Source organism: Monodon monoceros, unplaced genomic scaffold (assembly GCF_005190385.1).
Source record: "Monodon monoceros isolate NGI ecotype Baffin Bay Population unplaced genomic scaffold, NGI_Narwhal_1 Super_Scaffold_15, whole genome shotgun sequence".
Taxonomy (NCBI): Eukaryota; Metazoa; Chordata; class Mammalia; order Artiodactyla; family Monodontidae; genus Monodon; species Monodon monoceros.
This window is the reverse complement of record NW_021703771.1, coordinates 58,806,348-58,824,022: the sequence shown is the minus strand read 5'-3', so window position 1 is coordinate 58,824,022 and position 17,675 is coordinate 58,806,348. Positions and strand designations below refer to the sequence as shown.

Sequence of the window (17,675 nt, the reverse complement as noted above, 5' to 3'; positions counted from 1 at the left end):
TTTTTTTTTTTTTTTTTTTTTTTTTTTTTTTTTGCGGTACGCAGGCCACTCACTGCTGTGGCCTCTCCCGTTGCGGAGCCCAGGCTCCGGACGCGCAGGCTCAGCGGCCATGGCTCACGGGCCCAGCCGCTCCGCGGCATGTGGGATCTTCCCAGACCGGGGCACGAACCCGTGTCCCCTGCATCGGCAGGCGGATTCTCAACCACTGCGCCACCAGGGAAGCCCCTTGTAATACTTTTTGATTGTATTCAGGGAACTGAAATTTTTTTCCTCCAAAATGATCAGGCATAATATTCATGAGATTGTAAAATTAGAGCTGGCAGTCATGTTACCTAAATGTTCCTTCCTTTATAAATACTACATGAATGTTACTTTCACTTGCGGAACTCACTAGACCTTGACCATGATCATTTCCTCTTTTCAAACCTCCGTGGCAGTTTTTGCCCTAATTATTCTGCATGTCAGTGCTTTGGATACTTTCAAAGCTGCAGTATATGAACATGCTGTCATATTGCCAAATGACACAGAAACACCCGTTTCTCAGGATTATGCCTTGCTCCTCATGAACAGGAATATAGATATTCTGGAGAGAGCAATTAAGCAGGCTGCTGAACAGGTATTCTTTTATTTCTGCTAATCATAATTTATGAGGGGCATGAGAGCTGGTGAAGATTGGAGTGTTGAATTGTCTACATACATAGAGAAATAATTTTGATTTAACTTGTTTTGAACAGGGTGCTCAGATCATTGTGACTCCAGAAGATGCAATTTATGGATGGAAATTTACCAGGGAAGCCATTTTCCCTTATCTGGAGGATATTCCAGATCCTCTGGTGAATTGGATTCCATGTCAAGACCCACACAGGTATTTGAGTTATCCTAGTTGTTTGTACAAAAGTGCTGTGGTTCTCTAAAATGTACACGTTCACTTCAGCAAAATGATAAATTCTGAATGATCATGTATGTGGTGTATGTTATTGTTTTATATTTATATATATATCTTGGCATTCATTAGATTTTTAAAAATTGTACCTAGGTGCCATTTAACAATTATTTATAATCTAGTATCTTTATTAAATTTGGAGAAATATAAAATTATTTATTACTGGGATTAGAAACTAAGGGGAACACGATCTCATGAATATTAATTTCTCATGAAAATTAATTTCTGAAGTGGACACACGGGGTTGTGTTTGAAAAATATTCCAAGGTCTCTATTGAAGGTACTATATTTCAATTCATAGTCTCTCTGCTCTAGAATCTGTTTCCCAGGCAGAAAGACCTCACTATCTACTTTCTAGTGAGACTTTCTGTTTTGAAACTTTGCATTTTCCTAGGCTCATAAAGCTAATTTCCTGGGAAAAAGTAACCTAGAAGCTTTCTAATGTAAAATATTTAATATATGTGTGTATATTTAATATATAACTCCTACTATCTACTAAGGCTTGAATTATTGAGGCATGGATTGCACAATTCCATACTGGCAGTAAAAAGTCCCTCACTCTTTCACACTCGTTCTTGCACTTTCTTTCACCCTCTTGCACTTTCTCTCACTCTTGTACCTCAAATTAAGTTTGTTAAACATCCCTTTGCCATGTTCTTGCTGGAGGATTATGGATACCACGCTTTTTGAGGCACTCGTGTTTAGTGTAAATTTTATATAAGGGTTATCAGAAAACAGCTTTTCTCAGCTCTAAAGAGACTAACCGCGCAATGAGGAGAATATCGGGTTACATGACAGTCAACCGCTCCACTTGCCAATCATTCCTGTTCTGAGCTGATGCTTCCTATGATGTTTGTAAGAAACACTTTTGTGGAAGAAGAGGGGCAATAGCTGGACAGTCTTTCTTTCTTTTTTTTTTATAAATTTATTTATTTATTTTTGGGTGTGTTGGGTCTTCATTTCTGTGCGAGGGCTTTCTCTAGTTGTGGCGAGCGGGGACCACTCTTCATCGCGGTGCGTGGGCCTCTCACTGTCTCGGCCTCTCTTGTTGTGGAGCACGGGCTCCAGATGCGCAGGCTCAGTAGTTGTGGCTCAGAGGCCTAGTTGCTCCGCAGCAGGTGGGATCTTCCCAGACCAGAGCTCGAACCCGTGTCCCCTGCACTGGCAGGCAGATTCTCAACCACTGCGCCACCAGGGAAGCCCTGGACAATCTTTCTGCCTAGAAGTTTTGAGAAGGGGGACAACCCATTTGTTTTCATCTCACAGTAGGATTGTAAGATGGACTTCCTGTTAAAAACAACATATGTTGCAAATTTATGGACTAGTCAAATATCACAGTAGCTATGGAAACTGGTGAAGGTTGGGGGAGAGGTCTATTCCATATGGTTAGTAAATACCTCTTTCATAGCACTACACTAGAAAAAAGAAATTTTGTCAGAAAATGGGCTTGCGTTGTCACCCAATACAGTTACATTTAATTCATTTAACTATTACTTATTGAGCATCTACTGTGTGCCAGATACTATTTTAAGAATAGGAGATATAGCACTTATTAAAACAAAGTCTTTGCCCTCCCTGTGGCTTATGAGTATTCTAGTGGGAGAAGATAGATGTAAACAAACACATTTATTATATAGAATGTCATTTGGAGATAAGAATAGGGATGCTGACTGAAAAAAAAAAAGCACAACCTAATAGTTGACAATTATGTTTTCTTTGGGGCTTTACCAAGGACTTTAGCCTGGGATACAGCCTCTCAGATACCTCTTCGGACAGTTCCAAAGAGGTAAGGTAGGAGCCAAGATATATAGGAGTTTTTGCAACCCCCCCAAAGGAAAAAACAAACAAGGTAGCCCAACATCAAAAGATTACTGCTAATGAGACGTCCCTGGCGGTCCAGTGGTTAGAACTCCGTGCTTCCACTGAAGGGGCGGCAGGTTCAATCCCTGGTCGGGGAACCAAGATCCCATAGGCCACTCGGCACGACCAGAAAACAAAAGAAAACAAACAAACAAACAAAGAGGGACTCCCAAGTGTTTGGCCTGAGCAGTTGGAGGCGTGGAATTGCCATTTACAGACATAGGGAGTGTTACTGAACCAAACTTGGGTCCACTTGCCCAGGCACAGCAAAGCCTATCTACTGACACCGGGCTGTGGTGAAGGAAAGTGCAGGGCCAAGCAAGGCATACAGGCAGCTCATGCTCAAAAGACCGAAACTGCCCGATGGATTTTAGGGAAGGGTTTTTAAAGGCAAGGTGAGGGAGAGAGTGGCAGGGTGTGTGATCAGCTCTTGCACAGTTCTCTGATTGGTTGATGGTGAGGTAACAGGGTGATGTCACAGGGGTTAACATCATCTATCCTCAGGCTCCAGCCAGTCTGGGGGTTATGTGCTCATGGTCATCATGCAATTAGCTTCTTCCATCTGGTGGGGATTTTAGTATCTGCAAAACAATTGAGGAATGTGTGTCAGACTCTGTTGTTTATGTTCTTTGGGGAGGAACTAAAGATTCTGTGACTCTGCTGTATGGCTAATCTATTATTTAAATTGTTACCAGTTCTCCCCGCCCAACTGCTATTTTTTTGTTACTATGTGTTTACATCCTTCCAATCATTAATTCTTGAGCCAGTTTTTTGTGACTCAGGGGAGGCCTGGGAGACTAAAGCTTTTCCACAAAAAAGGAGGCAGGTAGAGGGCATGGAGGTTGGGGGCAGTCTGTCCTGGGAAGGTCCCATAGGGTCCTCTCGGTTATAGGAGCACTGAAGGAATAGAAAGTCTGGGATGGAGCTCAGGAAATCAGTTTTGTGCATCTGAAGTTTGATCTGTGATTTAATAGACATCCAACTGGAGATGTAACCCTGGCAGTTGCATATTCGAGTCTGGCATGAAAGAGTCTGGCAAGGTCAGTGTTGGAGGGAGAAAAAATTTTTAAATCAGATTTACTAACCTGGGTAAGAGTAACTATCAATCCATCCCTTTTCATGCATTCATTCACTCATTAACCCATGTAACCAGCAAATGTATAAAGAGCTGCAGTAAGGAAGCAGGAGGTGCAGTCATGATAAAGAAGCGTCTGAGGTTTGAATTCAGATTGCCTGTTAAATGCAAACTCCAAAACACATAATTGTGCTGTAAAAATCAAAGGTGAATCTTACTAGATTCTCATTGGTGAGGTCGGGGATGTGCTTTACCAGTGGCAGCTCAAATGAGGAACCATCTATAAATATCTCCTAAGTAAATCTAGGTCCACAGTAATCTTCTCACATACAGGCCTTTTTTTTGAATATAAATTTACCTATTTAAATTTATTTATTTTTGGCTGTGTTGGGTCTTTGTTGTTGCACGTGGGCTTTCTCTGGTTGCGGCGAGCGGGGGCTACTCTTCGTTGCGGTGCGCGGGCTTCTCACTGCGGTGGCTTCTCTTGCTGCGGAGCACGGGCTCTAGGTGCACAGGCTTCAGTAGTTGTGGCACCCGGGCTCAGTAGTTGTGGCACACGAGCTTAGTTGCTCAGCGGCATGTGGGATCTTCCCGGACCAGGGCTCGAACCCATGCCCTTACATTGGCAGGCAGATTCCTAACCACTGTGCCACCAGGGAAGCCCAATACAGGCCTTTTTTTCAAATCACATTGCTCTTAATGAAACTAATGTAATAATGTAGTTTATAGGATGGATAAGTTTATCATCATTCTATTCAGACACTCATGTTTATAAACTTCCTCTTATTTGCCTTCTATAAATAAACTCCATGTTCAAACCTATTAAGCTTTAGGAAATAAAACACAGTATCTATCATCTATGCAAGAATAGTAAAGTTGCATTTTTAAATATTGATAATCATATTTAGTTTTAAAAAGATACCCTAACATGGCTCTCACTCTGTTCCTTTCACATTTAGTGTGACTATTCTCAAGTAAGGTTAATAACTTATCAATAAGTGTATTGCCACCTCCACATTGGTCAGTAATGTCAAAGAGCAAAGAATCTTGGTCCTCAGTGGAAGCAGAAATGTCTCAAAGAGTTACCTATTCACAGATGAAACCACAAAAATAAAAAAACACTCTACATATTCTTTATTCAGGGTAAAAATAGAGACCTTTCAAGCACATTTTAATTTTAATTTTTATTTAGAGATTACTTTGTTAGTTTTTGTAATCAAACCCATGTAGATAAGACCTTACATATTTAATACAGTGTGTTACCCCTGTACAAATGGAAAAAATTATGTGTTAACATTTCTAGACCAATATAGCTGTTAATTTCTGTACAGTGCCAACCCAACACAGTACAACTGGGATACTTTTTCCAAAGTTGACAGCACAGCTAAAGTTTCCAAAAATTCCAATTTTATGTATATACATATATATGTGCATATATATATATATATATATTTATTTATATACAAAGACCAAGAGCAGTATTTTATACGTCAATACCAGCAACAGCTTTTCCAGGTTCTGCAGTCATCTGAACAAAATTATAGAGACATCCAGCGTACTCCATTAAAGAAAAAAAGGTAAAAAACAAAACCTCAGAAAACAGCAAAGTTCTGTTACTGTTGTGGTACCTGGCACCATTTTCTTTATTAGCTTCTCAATCATCATCTGGAAAGAAGACATTCTAGAATAACATCATTATAAATAGATCTGATAAAGCATGGTCACTACTGTGTATCGTAAAGCAGGTACAAGATATTTTACATTCACATAGGTATGATACAGTACTGTCCTACATCTGTAATACTATAGGATATAATTAAAAAGACATTATTTGAGACTTGATTCTACTTTTCCAGCAGAGGGCCCAAAGGATGGTTACGACACAGCTCTGGTACAGAAATGTACCTTCTTAGATAGGATTTCCCTTCTTTAGTGTCACAGTTCTAGGCACTCACTGTCAAGCACATTTTTATGTCCTTAAACATAAACTTTTTAAAAGTATTTCTATAGTAGGAAAGTTAGTTTCATCATATAAAGTTATTCAAATCATTGTAAAGACACAGTAGTCAAATTTTCTATAAGACCTGCAAACATTTCTGTTCATACTCCTTTCATCTCCAAAGATAAGAATTATAGACCGCTTTGCATAACATAAGGCCACAGAGTTACAGCTAAAAAGAAAGTCACAAAGGTAAGATGTCTCTTCTGTTGTAGTCTGCTATTTATTTGTCAGTTATCTTGGTATCTTCAGAGTATGGGCTTCCAAAGTTCAGGGCACTCAGAGCTGGCCTTGGTCTAATGGCTCACAGCACTACCATTTCTAGGGGAGTTCCAGTGGTGTTCCATTCCTGCACTACCCAGGTAATACGTCTGCATTTCGGATTACCACAACTAACACGCTGAGACCATTACATCTGCTCTCACGCCAGAAGGAAAGCTCATTTGGCTATTCCCTAACTACCAAGAAACAAATTCCCAAATACATCTTAAACTTCAAGACTTTAGGAGCTGGATTATTTTTGGAAATAATAAAAGAATAAACTTCCTTTATAAAAAGAAAAGAAACTTACCGCTAAGAGGGAGAAAACAATTTTTAACACCGTGATGAGTTCACCTGTGGAGTGAGTTAGAGAAGAGATCTAATGCTTGAGCTATAAGAAACTACAGCGTTTAGACTCAGTGCAGACGAGGAGGAACCAGAAAAGGAGATGGAGAAAAGCACCCAGTGAGTAGGAGAATGAGAGCGTGGGGTCCAATAAGCAAGGTGAAGTGTTTCCGGGAGGAGGGTGTAAGTAACTGTGTCAACTGCTGCAGGTAAGTAGCACAAGATCACAAGATGTCACATGAAGATGACATCACGTGGATGTCATCATCAGTATTAGTGAGAGTTGTCGGGTGGGATGATAGCGATGAAAGCTGATCTGAGCGCTTCTAAAGAGAATGGGAGAAGATGGGCTGAGGATTGCAAAATGTCCAGCTCTTCCAGGGAGTTTTGTTGTAAGATGGACCTAAGGTATGGAGCATAAAGTAGAGGGGCATGGGGGTCAAGAGAGGTTTTTATTTTATTTTGATTAAAGATGAGAGGTACTAGAGCATATCTGCATGCTGATGGAATGATCTAGTAGAGAGATGACAACTGTTGGTGCAGGAGAGTGAATAATAAATTGCTGGAGCAATAGATACAATGTGGAAAAAAATTCATCAAGGTTAGGCACAATTTGTGACTTCTACATATAATCTCTATCATATCACATAATTATCATTTCTTTTTTGTATGAGAACAATTAAGATCCAGTTTCACAGCAACTTTGAAGTTTATCATGCAGGGTTGTTGACTATAAGCGCTATGTTATGCATTCAGCCTCCAGGACTTATTTATCTATTAGTTGCAAGTTTGTACCCTTAAACTTCATCTCCCCAGTTCCCCACAATCCAGCCCCTAGTAACCACCATTCTATCTTCTGTTTCTACAAGTTTGACTTTTAAAAATTCCACACATAAGTTATGTCATACAGTATTTGTCTTTCTCTGTCTGACTTACTGAAATGTCTTAATTAAAACTGGATTTAGATTTGGTCATACACCAGTACAAGCAAGACTCAGCTGCCTGGCCAAGAACAACTCTATCTATGTCCTGGCAAATATTGGGGACAAAAAGCCATGTAATTCCCGTGACTCCGCGTGTCCTCCTAATGGCCATTATCAATACAACACCAACGTGGTATATGATGCAAATGGAAAGCTGGCGGCACGTTACCATAAGGTAAGAGGGGGTGGGTGTGTAATATGGAGCCTGCTATGAGGGGGCGGATGCTGTGTTTAAGAGTTAGAGCTCCATTCTCTTATAACACGATGTTACCAAGATTTTTTTAAAGCGAGCAATAAAGAAAATGACACTTTAGAAACGTGGAAAAAACTGTAGGCAGAGACCTCTAAGAAAGGTTTGGTAATAGTCCAGGATTGAGATAAAGTTTTTGCATATATAAAACAAGTAATTTTAATATTGATATAAAAGATACTGAGATGACTGTAGTCTGGATACCATTTAAATTTGAAATGGTAAAAGATGTTTTCACATTGTATGAATCAGTTACATGGAAGTTAATTTCCCTGCTTTCTAGCAAGTCACAAAAATGATCTTTCTCTTTTAGTTTCTATACCAGTTAATTTAATTATCCTCTTGTTGATTTAAGGTCAAATCATAAGATTTTTACTTTAAAATCTGAATTGAAAGAGTAAAATAACCTGAAGTCATAATTTTGTACTAAATTGGACCGGGAGAGAGGCTGACCTTTTAAATGGTTATGGGATGTCCAGGTCAGTGTGAATGTCCCTTTTCCTCTCCCATATGTTTTCTAAGCATCTTAATTGTGGCTTCAAAATCTTCTGACTGGAGAAATTATCTCCTGGAACTCCTAGTAAAAAATAAAAATTACTCAAGAGGAGTGATATTGAGCCAATGACTTTCAAATGTTTTTGATCATATACCTTTATATGGAAAAAAATTTTAACGTGAGTCCTCAAAATAAAATATATTTATATTTACTTGTGTGTTTAGTTGTGTATTTATAAAGAAAACACAAAACTTTCAAAAAGTTTTCTTCATAAACTTGTGGGTTTCACAACTTGTTTTTATATGTAATTAAACTTCTGTGTTCTCAAAAATGTGTCTCAGACTGGAAATAGAAATGTCAGTACTTCCATTTTCCTTGCTTCAGAGACTGTGTTTGCATTGTGAGTATTATTTTTAAAGGCTCTTTCTTTGCAGCTACTCTTCCATTCTGTAAGTGTTGACCTAGTTAGACTGGTAGCATAGTTGGTCAATCCATTTATCCAGGCCCAGTAAACGGCAGGATGGCACAGTGCAATGGATGTGGACAGCTAATGAGGACCTGGGTCATCCTAAAGTGAGAAGCTCTCACTCTTCCATCAGGGTACCTTGGAACAGTTCGTGACCCATGCTCTCTGACATATGGACCTGATAAGAGTACTTTTGTCAATCAATTCTTAAAATGCTAGTAAATTTCAATTAAAAAATTTTTTTAGGTAGAAAATAAATTTAGAGAGAAGTTTTAATAGTCTGGCTCCCAACCCTCAGTCTTTTCTACTTTGCAAATCATTTTATTAAGCTGTTGACCCTGATTATTAAGTTAGACTAGGTTCATTTCTCAAGTTTACTTGGAAGGAATCAGAGAGAATGAAATAAAATATTTATTTTTAACAACAATTTTGAAAGCTGGGTAAGAGTCCCTGAAATTACTTTGGATGGGACACTGTAAAGAGGGAGAGGGCCTCCCTCATCTGATTAATAGATATTTATTGTGCATCTATTATGTTTCTAGGTATCAGGGACTCAAAGAAAAATGATGTATGTCTTCAGCTTTCAAGAAGCACATAGTGCTTAGGATTTATGGGGAGGTATTTGGCTCCTCACTGAGAGAGGGAGGAAGATAAGGAGAGAGAGGGAGGGAGAGAGAGAGAAAGAGAGGGAAAGATAGAGAGAGAGAGAGGGAGAGAGGGAGTGAGAGAGACTATATTTCTTCGTATTTTTCTTTGGAAATTAACTTCCACTCACCAGAGTCATTCACCTTCTATAGATTTCCTGCCATTGAGCATTGCCAAATCTCAAAATTACTAACTTGGAGAGTTTTCATGTGTCACCTTTTCAATAAAAAAGCCTTTCCTGGTTTCATCCTGTGTGTTTGTTATAGTACAACCTCTACTCTGAGCTTCAGTTTGATGTCCCCGAAAAGCCGGAGCTGGTGACTTTCAACACCTCCTTTGGAAAGTTTGGCATTTTCACATGCTTTGGTATTCTCTTCCATGATCCTGCTGTGACCCTGGTGAAAGATTTCCACGTGGACACTATATTGTTTCCCACAGCTTGGATGAATGTTTTGCCCTTTTTGACAGCTATTGAATTTCATTCAGCTTGGGCAATGGGAATGAGAGTTAATCTTCTTGTGGCCAACACACATAATGTAAGCCTAAAAATGACAGGTAATTCATGACCAGATGTGGTTTGCTGATTATATTTCTAAACGCAGAGAAATTTGTGCCTCAGATATGACTTGTTGTAAGTTTTTGGTTCTTCATTGAGGCTTCTCACTATGTTTGTATCCTTTTATTAAAAAAAAAAAAAAAAAAAGGAAGAAGAAAAGAAAAGCTACTGCTTGATTATAACAGCTATGGCTGTGTTAAGACTTTTATATGTATTATTTCATCTATCCTCACAACAACCCTATGTATGCACTGAGTACTAGCATTCCAATTTTGCAGATTAGAAAACTGAGACACACAAAAATGCAAGTAACTTGCCAAAGGCCACGAGATAGTAGGGGGCAAAGCAGGGAACTAAACAAGATATGCTCTATAACTGGCAAGGTAGAGTAGTGTATTATTGACATGTTGCTGTATAACAAGTTGCTTTAAAAGTAAAAAGTGAAAGTGGCTTAAAAACAATAAACATTTATTATCTTACAATTTGTGTTGGTCAGGAATTTGGGAGTAGCTTAACTGGGTGGTCCTGGCTCAGGCCATCTCTTCAGGTTACATTAAACTGTTGGCTGGGCTAAAAGTCATCTGAAGGCTTGATTGGGGCTGGCAGGTCTGCTTCCAGGATGGCTCACTCATATGGCTGTTGGTAGGGTTCCTCTCTTTCTCAGTGGGTGTTGAGAGGAGACCTTCATTTCTTGCACATGGGCCTCTCCATAGGGCTGTGTGATGTATCCTTATGACATAGCAGCTGGCTTCCTCCAGAACAAGTAATGGGAGAAAGAGGGAGAGAGAGAGGGAGATAAAGAGAGAGAGAGAGAGAGAAAGAGGAAAGCTGCATTGCCATTAATGACTAGTCACAAACCATTATTTCTACCATGTTCTATTTATTAGGAGTATGTCACTAAGTCAAGCCCACACTCAAAGTGAAGGGAATTAGACCCACCCATTGGAGAAAGGAGTGTTGAAGAATTTTGGAACATATTTGAAAACCACCACAATGGAGAACAGGAGGGAATTTTGTACTAACTTCCCTACCTCTCAGGAACTCCTGAGTACAACGATTTTAATATTTGGCTTAATTTTCTATAATGCTAGTAAATTATATTCAAAGTTTATTTGAAATCAGACCACTGATCATGTAGTTTAATCTCCTCCGGTAGAGAATAGGAGAAGTATTATACTTAGGTGTTCAGTGCCTTGTGCTTTCTCATTGTGACTGATCTTGTGACATGACCACATGCTCAATTCTGATGAGGAAACTGGTGGTGTTGGGTTTGCTTTTTGTTTTTAAAAGACTTGTCTTCCATTCACAGGCAGTGGTATCTATGCACCACACTCTCCCAAAGCATACCATTATGATATGGAAACAGAGCTGGGAAAGATCCTCTTTGCAGAGGTGGATTCGTATCCCCGAAACTCTCCAACCTACCCACCAGCTGTGAATTGGAGTGCCTACGCCACCACCATCAAACCATTCCCAGGACAGAAAAATTCCTTTAGGGGCTTTATTTCCCGGGATGAGTTCAACTTCACAGAACTCTTTGAAAATGCAGGAAACCTTACAGTCTGTCAAAAAGAGCTGTGCTGTCATTTAAGCTACAGAATGTTAGGAAAAGAGAATGAAGTATATGTTCTAGGAGCGTTTGCTGGACTTCATGGCAGAAGGAGAAGAGAGTATTGGCAGGTAATCTCAGCTCGAGAGAAAGGGAATGTTTGGATGTCAGTAAATTCCAGGGTTAAGTTTTCATATTTGTCCCAGGGAACCAAATGCTTTTCCTTGGCATGACTGCATGCATTGCCAGTGTCACACACACACACACACACACACACACACACACACACACTTTGGGATTAATCATGTGATATTTGCAGGGGGGCTAAGTATCATTGATTGTTTGCTTTGAGCACATTAAAAGAATACATTAGCCTGACAATGCTGATTTTCTATTTGACTAATGAAACCAGTTTACATATTGAAATGAACTTCAAGAAGGCTTCTTTAAGTAGCTTTGCTGACACATCTGAATATAAAGTCTTGTTTTAACTTTTAAAACCAACAATAAGTAGGGATATCACTTTTATTTTAACTTCTCTTGTAACCAAATGTCCTGATCATTTAATGCCCTTCCAGTGACAAATTTTTTAAACTTTTTGTATAATGTTGGCTATGCATTTGTTTTTTCTTATTTTACTCTGTGCCTCACTGCCTTCTCCTAAGGAAAAAGATATGAAAAAAAAGAGAGATGGTCAAAATTTTAATCATCCTTTTGGCTTTTGTACTCCTGTTTCCCAAATACCTCTACTTTCTTGGGCCAAATGCCATCATCTGACATGCCAGACTAATGGTTTATATCTGTTACCAAGTCCAAGCTTGTACTGCTTGCTGTATGACAGACCAATACATTGAAAGATGAGTTGTTGGGACAAGGAATAGTGACTTTATTTGGACAGCCAGCAGACTGAGAAGATGGTGGACTAGTGTCCCAAAGAACCATCTTCCCTGAGGTAGAATTCAGGCTTCTTTTACACTAAATGGGGAGGGGGTAAAATCCTAGTTCCATTCAGACTCTGGAGGGGATGTGTTTATTTTTTCCTTCCTGCAGCCATTCATAGGTATGCCTGGTCTGGAAGTTTCCTGTGAGCTAAACAAAGGTATTTTAGCTCATTACATGAAAGGCAGGATTCTCAGAGATGGTTCATTTTGTATAATTTAAAGCTTATAGGCAGCATGCTTTTAGTGATTAACTTGTAGCAAAAGCAGTAGACTACAAAGGTTTAAATAAAAAGAAACAGATCCAATATGGAGTGGATTTGTTCTTTCCTATTACAAATCTAGTTTTAAACTGGCTTCTTTCTTTCAATCCCGCTAGTTACCCAGGAAGTGGGAGTTGGTTCTTAATCATTTGCCATTTTCAATAAAGCAGGTAATTATATGATCCAAATCCCTTTATCAAATGGTGAAAATATTTACTTTGCTACGTTTATAAACTGAGTCAACAGTTCTAGTACAAGTAACTTAGATGCAAGACATTGCATTGTATTTGTGTCTTTTCTACACAGGTATGCACAATGGTGAAATGTAAATCTACTAATCTGGCAACTTGTGGACAGCCAGTAGACACTGCTCTGACAAGATTTGAAATGTTCTCCCTAAGTGGCACATTTAGAACGGAGTATGTTTTCCCTGAAGTGCTACTTACTAAAATCAATCTGGCACCTGGAAAATTTGAGGTAGGATAACTGTAAGAGTGTCTTCATTTTATCTGTTTTCTGAAGTCAAATAAAACAGTCTATGATAACTGTATCTGTTAACTTTTGCTGTGTAAGAGACTCCTCAAAATTTCATGGCTTTACACAATAACTATTTCTTTAGCCCTGATTTTGTGGTTGGTGATGTGAACTGGGTGTAGCTAGGCTGTTCTTCTGGACTAGAAGAGGCTCGGTTGATCTTGGTTGGGCTCATTCATGCATCTGCTGCTAGCAGGAGGGTTATTTGGGGCTGGCTGGTTTGTGATGGCATAGTCTTGGAGAGGTGGGATGATTGGGGCCACTCTGCCTCTGTGGTCCCTCATCTTCCAGAAAGCCTTGTCTTGTTCACATGTTAGATTAAGGAGTCCGAGAGCATAAATAGGGAAAGACACAATAGGCCAGTTCTTTTCAAGTCTCTACTTGCAACATGTTTGCAGATATCTCATCTACCAAAGCAAGTCACATGACCAAGGTAGATTCAAAGGGTGGAGAAATAAATACTGCAGAACTCTCAGTGGGAAGAGCTGTAAAATCATACTGCAAAGGGTATGGATAAAGGAGGGGAAATTTTTGTGACCATTTTTGCAACATACAGCAACTAATTCTAAAGTGATGACACTTTGTTGGAATAACACCATCAGATACCTAGACCCTATGAACCTGAGGCAACATTCATTGCAGAATATTTACTTACAGATTTTTAGTTTCTTTTTATCACATGTAGAGACAAACAGAAAATCAAATATTTATTTCATAAACCATAGTGACCATAGCCAATTAATCCACAAATTAAGCTAGTCTCAAATTAAAATTAAGATTCTGTAGGTTTGTATCTTCTAGTCAGTACATGGCACATATACACATGTACATACACATACTCTACAAGTTTGGCCCTTAATGTCTTCACTGAACTGTGACAAACAGTGGCAGAGTTTCAGAACCTAAAGTGAAATTACTGCATTTTTTTTTATAAAAGAAAAAATAGGATGTAAGTTAATTAATCCAAAACATCAAGCAAGGAAATCTTTAAAATTGCAGATTGCTTATGGTCATATATCTGTGTCTGCCTGTTTTATCAGATTGGAATTGGTCATATTTATAAAAATATTTAATTCTGTGATACCAACAGTTCAACATACAGTGCAGCCTTAAAGCTGGGAAACCCAGAGAATGGGAATCCTTGGCTGCCATAGAACCCAGTTAGGCAGAATCTCATGAGCAAATTGAGGCTGGAATAAAAGCTTAAAGGCCAACTACAGAAAATCTTGATCAGATCTGAAGTAAGGGGTCTGGAACTCAAATCCAGTAGTTGAAAGTTGGCTAGAGTGGCACAAATATGTGTAAATGAACTGAAAGTTTCAGGAGCCAATTCAAGGAAGTCAGAGATGGGAAAGTACGGTTCACCCAGGTAAGCTTAGGTATGGGTGCACTATATCTTGTAAGCCCTGCCATTTAAATTTAGCACACAATCTAATTTTCTGAGTATGATTTTAAAAAATAGATCAGCGGCGGCATTAGATCCTCAGAGGAGGCGGAGCTCAGGCAGTAACACGAGTGATGGGAAGCGGCTGTAAATACAGATGAAGCTTCGCTCACTTGCCCTCCACTCACCTCCTGCTGTGTCGCCCGGTTCCTAACAGGCCACGGACTGGTACCGGTACCAGTCCCTGGCCCGGGGGTTGGGGACCCCTGCCATCGATGACAAGATTTTTACATGAGTCACACTGACCATGTCTTCCTGAGTATTCCCCAGTTTCCTTGACTAATGGACTCTCCATCAACACATATTTACACATTATCTTTGAGGATCACTTCTGCAGAGATTCCAACATATTCATTGCCTATCTTTTCCCCATCCTTAGTTCTACGCTAAGAGCATGAAATGTTACTGACCATCACCACAACTGTGGGAAACATCTTGCTTTAACATTGTAGGTTAACTCTGGCATATTATCAGAAGTATGGCCTCTGCAACTAACTAGTTATGTAAGTTTGTGCAAGTCAGTTAACCTCCGAATTTCCTGCCTGTAAAATGGGGAGAATATCTTCCTCACTGATTTGGTAATGCATGTGAAAGCCCTTTGTGAACAGTGAAGCATTATACAAGCATCAGGATGTATTTTTAGGTACTTACCTCAAAAGGTTTACCTAGTTAACCAAGTTCATCAACAACTGGAGGAAAAGCTTGCCAGAATTAGGCCACATGTACTGAACATCATGTAAGTATACATCAATGTGCAGACAGAGTGGGGGAGTAGGAGGCCAGGTTCCACTGTAGATACAGTAAATCAGAATCTCTGAGGATGAGACCTATATTTTTCATAGTCCTACAGGTGATTTTGGTGGGTAAAAACTACCAGTTTAAGGGAATAGTCAAAAAGGTCAAATTATCAAATTATCTTAGAAGGCCAGTTATATAGTATACTATTATACTATTATATAGTATATTTTAGGAAAATTTGTAACAAGAAAACAGTAAAAAGCTAAGTTCTAACTAGAACCCAAGGGACAATCACCGATGTGGAACAATTAATTCCAAGAAGGTCAAAATAGACACAATTTTACTATATTGATGAAAAGTCACAAGAAAACTAAATATTTGTGTTTAACTTGTTTCAAACTTTCACCCAAATGTAATTTGAAATATACCTCTGTTATTTCATTTTTGTTCTTTAAGGAACAATTTAATAAACAAGGAACTATTTAGAAACAATGAACACAATAAACAATGAACATTTAACATTTTATATTTGTTCATTTAATTACCAACAGGTTGTGTGTTTCACGACTTGTCAGTGAGCTATGTATTTGTGTGTATGTGTCACCACAATAATCAACTTTGAGGATATTTAGTTATTTTCTACTTCTAGTTATAAAGTATCTAATTTCTCACCTTCTAAGCTCTTCCCCATCCAAACTGTCCTTCTCACAACTGATGATGAACTCATTTTCTTTAATTCTTGTTCTATCTGTTGTCTATTTGTGTTTTTTTCTATTCTTGTTCCATTACTTTGCATACATTACTCCCTTACAGAGAAGCCTCTTGCCTTCAGGATATAGATCTGATCATTCATGGCTTTCACAAATCCGATCCCTACAGTTCTCTTTGACCATATGGCTTAGTCTCCTCTTCAATAATCTTCAACTCCAGCTAGTGATGTGCTGTAAATTGTAACAAGCCACTCTCTGAGGAAGAAAAAGAAAAGTTCAGATTTGTGGCATTTGCCAGTTATCATGATGTAAATATTCTCACCACCATCAATTTCAAGAACAGCCACGTTTAACAACCAGCTGTCAAAGTTCCTGGAGATTTAACAGTCTGTTGTTGTGAGCTTACACACAACTGGCTCCAGCACACAACTTGTTCTAACCAAATTGGAGTGAGAAAGCACATTGCCTAGATCTGTCACATACATTCCTCAGAATGAGCCTTTGCTGCTTGATTTCCACTTGGCACAAAGTCTTCCATCATACAGCCCCAGGGAGAAATTCCTAACTGCTCCTTGTAGCAGACTGTATCCCACCTTGGGAAGCAGAGCAGTTCAGCTATTCCTTCTCAGACCTCCTAAGCACATACCTGTTTCTCTCTGCAATATACTAATATACTGATTTATCTCTTTATATGTGGGATCTTCTCAGTTTCACCATTAACGTTTAAGCTTCTTGAGGGAAGGGTGTTATTTGTGTTCCTCTGGTTCCCGGTTATCTTGCCTATAATTGGACTCAATAAATTTTTGCTACTGATGATTTCTGACTTTTCATTAAGGGTTACATCTGATTGTTTAAACTCAATTATTGAACCCTCTAGAATGGCTCTAGTCTTCCTTACATATAAAATAGCTGTTTCCTATCTTTCCCATCTGTTCCCCAACCCCCAACCCCAGCCCTAGCCCCCTTACCTACCATGATATCTAGGATGGTTTCAAAATCATGAGTCTGCTTGTAATGTATATTCTAATCAAGTTGACTATACTTTTCCCACTTTTTCTTTAGGTACTAAAAGATGGGCGTTTGGTAAACAAGAATGGATCATCTGAGCCTATCCTAACAGTGTCACTGTTTGGCAGATGGTACACTAAAGACGTACGTTCCATCTCAGGCGGGACCAGCAACTCAGCAACAACTTACCTGATAATATCCACATTATTAATGATCATAGCTTTGCAAAATATTGTGATGGTGTAGGACATCGCTTTATCATATTCATTGTTGCATCCCAAGTTTACTAAGAAACTTCGAATGGCTCGCTCCCCAGTATAGACCAATGATTTCCAAATATATATTTTTTCTCATCAAGGATTATATTTAAGTGTTATGATAATTTTGCCTCTTTTTTGGCTACGCTGAAATAATACAGTATGGTATAATGGTATAATTGAGGTTTGGGTCATGTAAATGAGGATTAATCCTGGCTCCAGCCTTATTAGCTGTGTGTGTGAGCATAAGCAGAGTGAAGAGCTTCAGGGACATTGTAAATATAGTGGTAGCCTTGGGAGAGAACAGTAATGATGGGAATTGAGACGTTTATGACTGAATTCCATTTGACATTAA

General features: G+C 38.9%; 1 protein-coding gene across 1 annotated transcript; it reads left to right on the top strand.

Moving 5' to 3' along the window:
* The first annotated feature begins 400 nt into the window (after positions 1-400).
* VNN2 (vanin 2) lies at positions 401-17,675 on the top strand. Its single transcript, XM_029223875.1, has 7 exons — positions 401-616; positions 735-865; positions 7,449-7,641; positions 9,590-9,878; positions 11,189-11,559; positions 12,936-13,106; positions 17,118-17,675. The coding sequence occupies exons 1-7, from the start codon at positions 404-406 to the stop codon at positions 17,307-17,309; spliced, it is 1,560 nt and encodes a 519-aa protein (XP_029079708.1). The 5' UTR covers positions 401-403; the 3' UTR covers positions 17,310-17,675.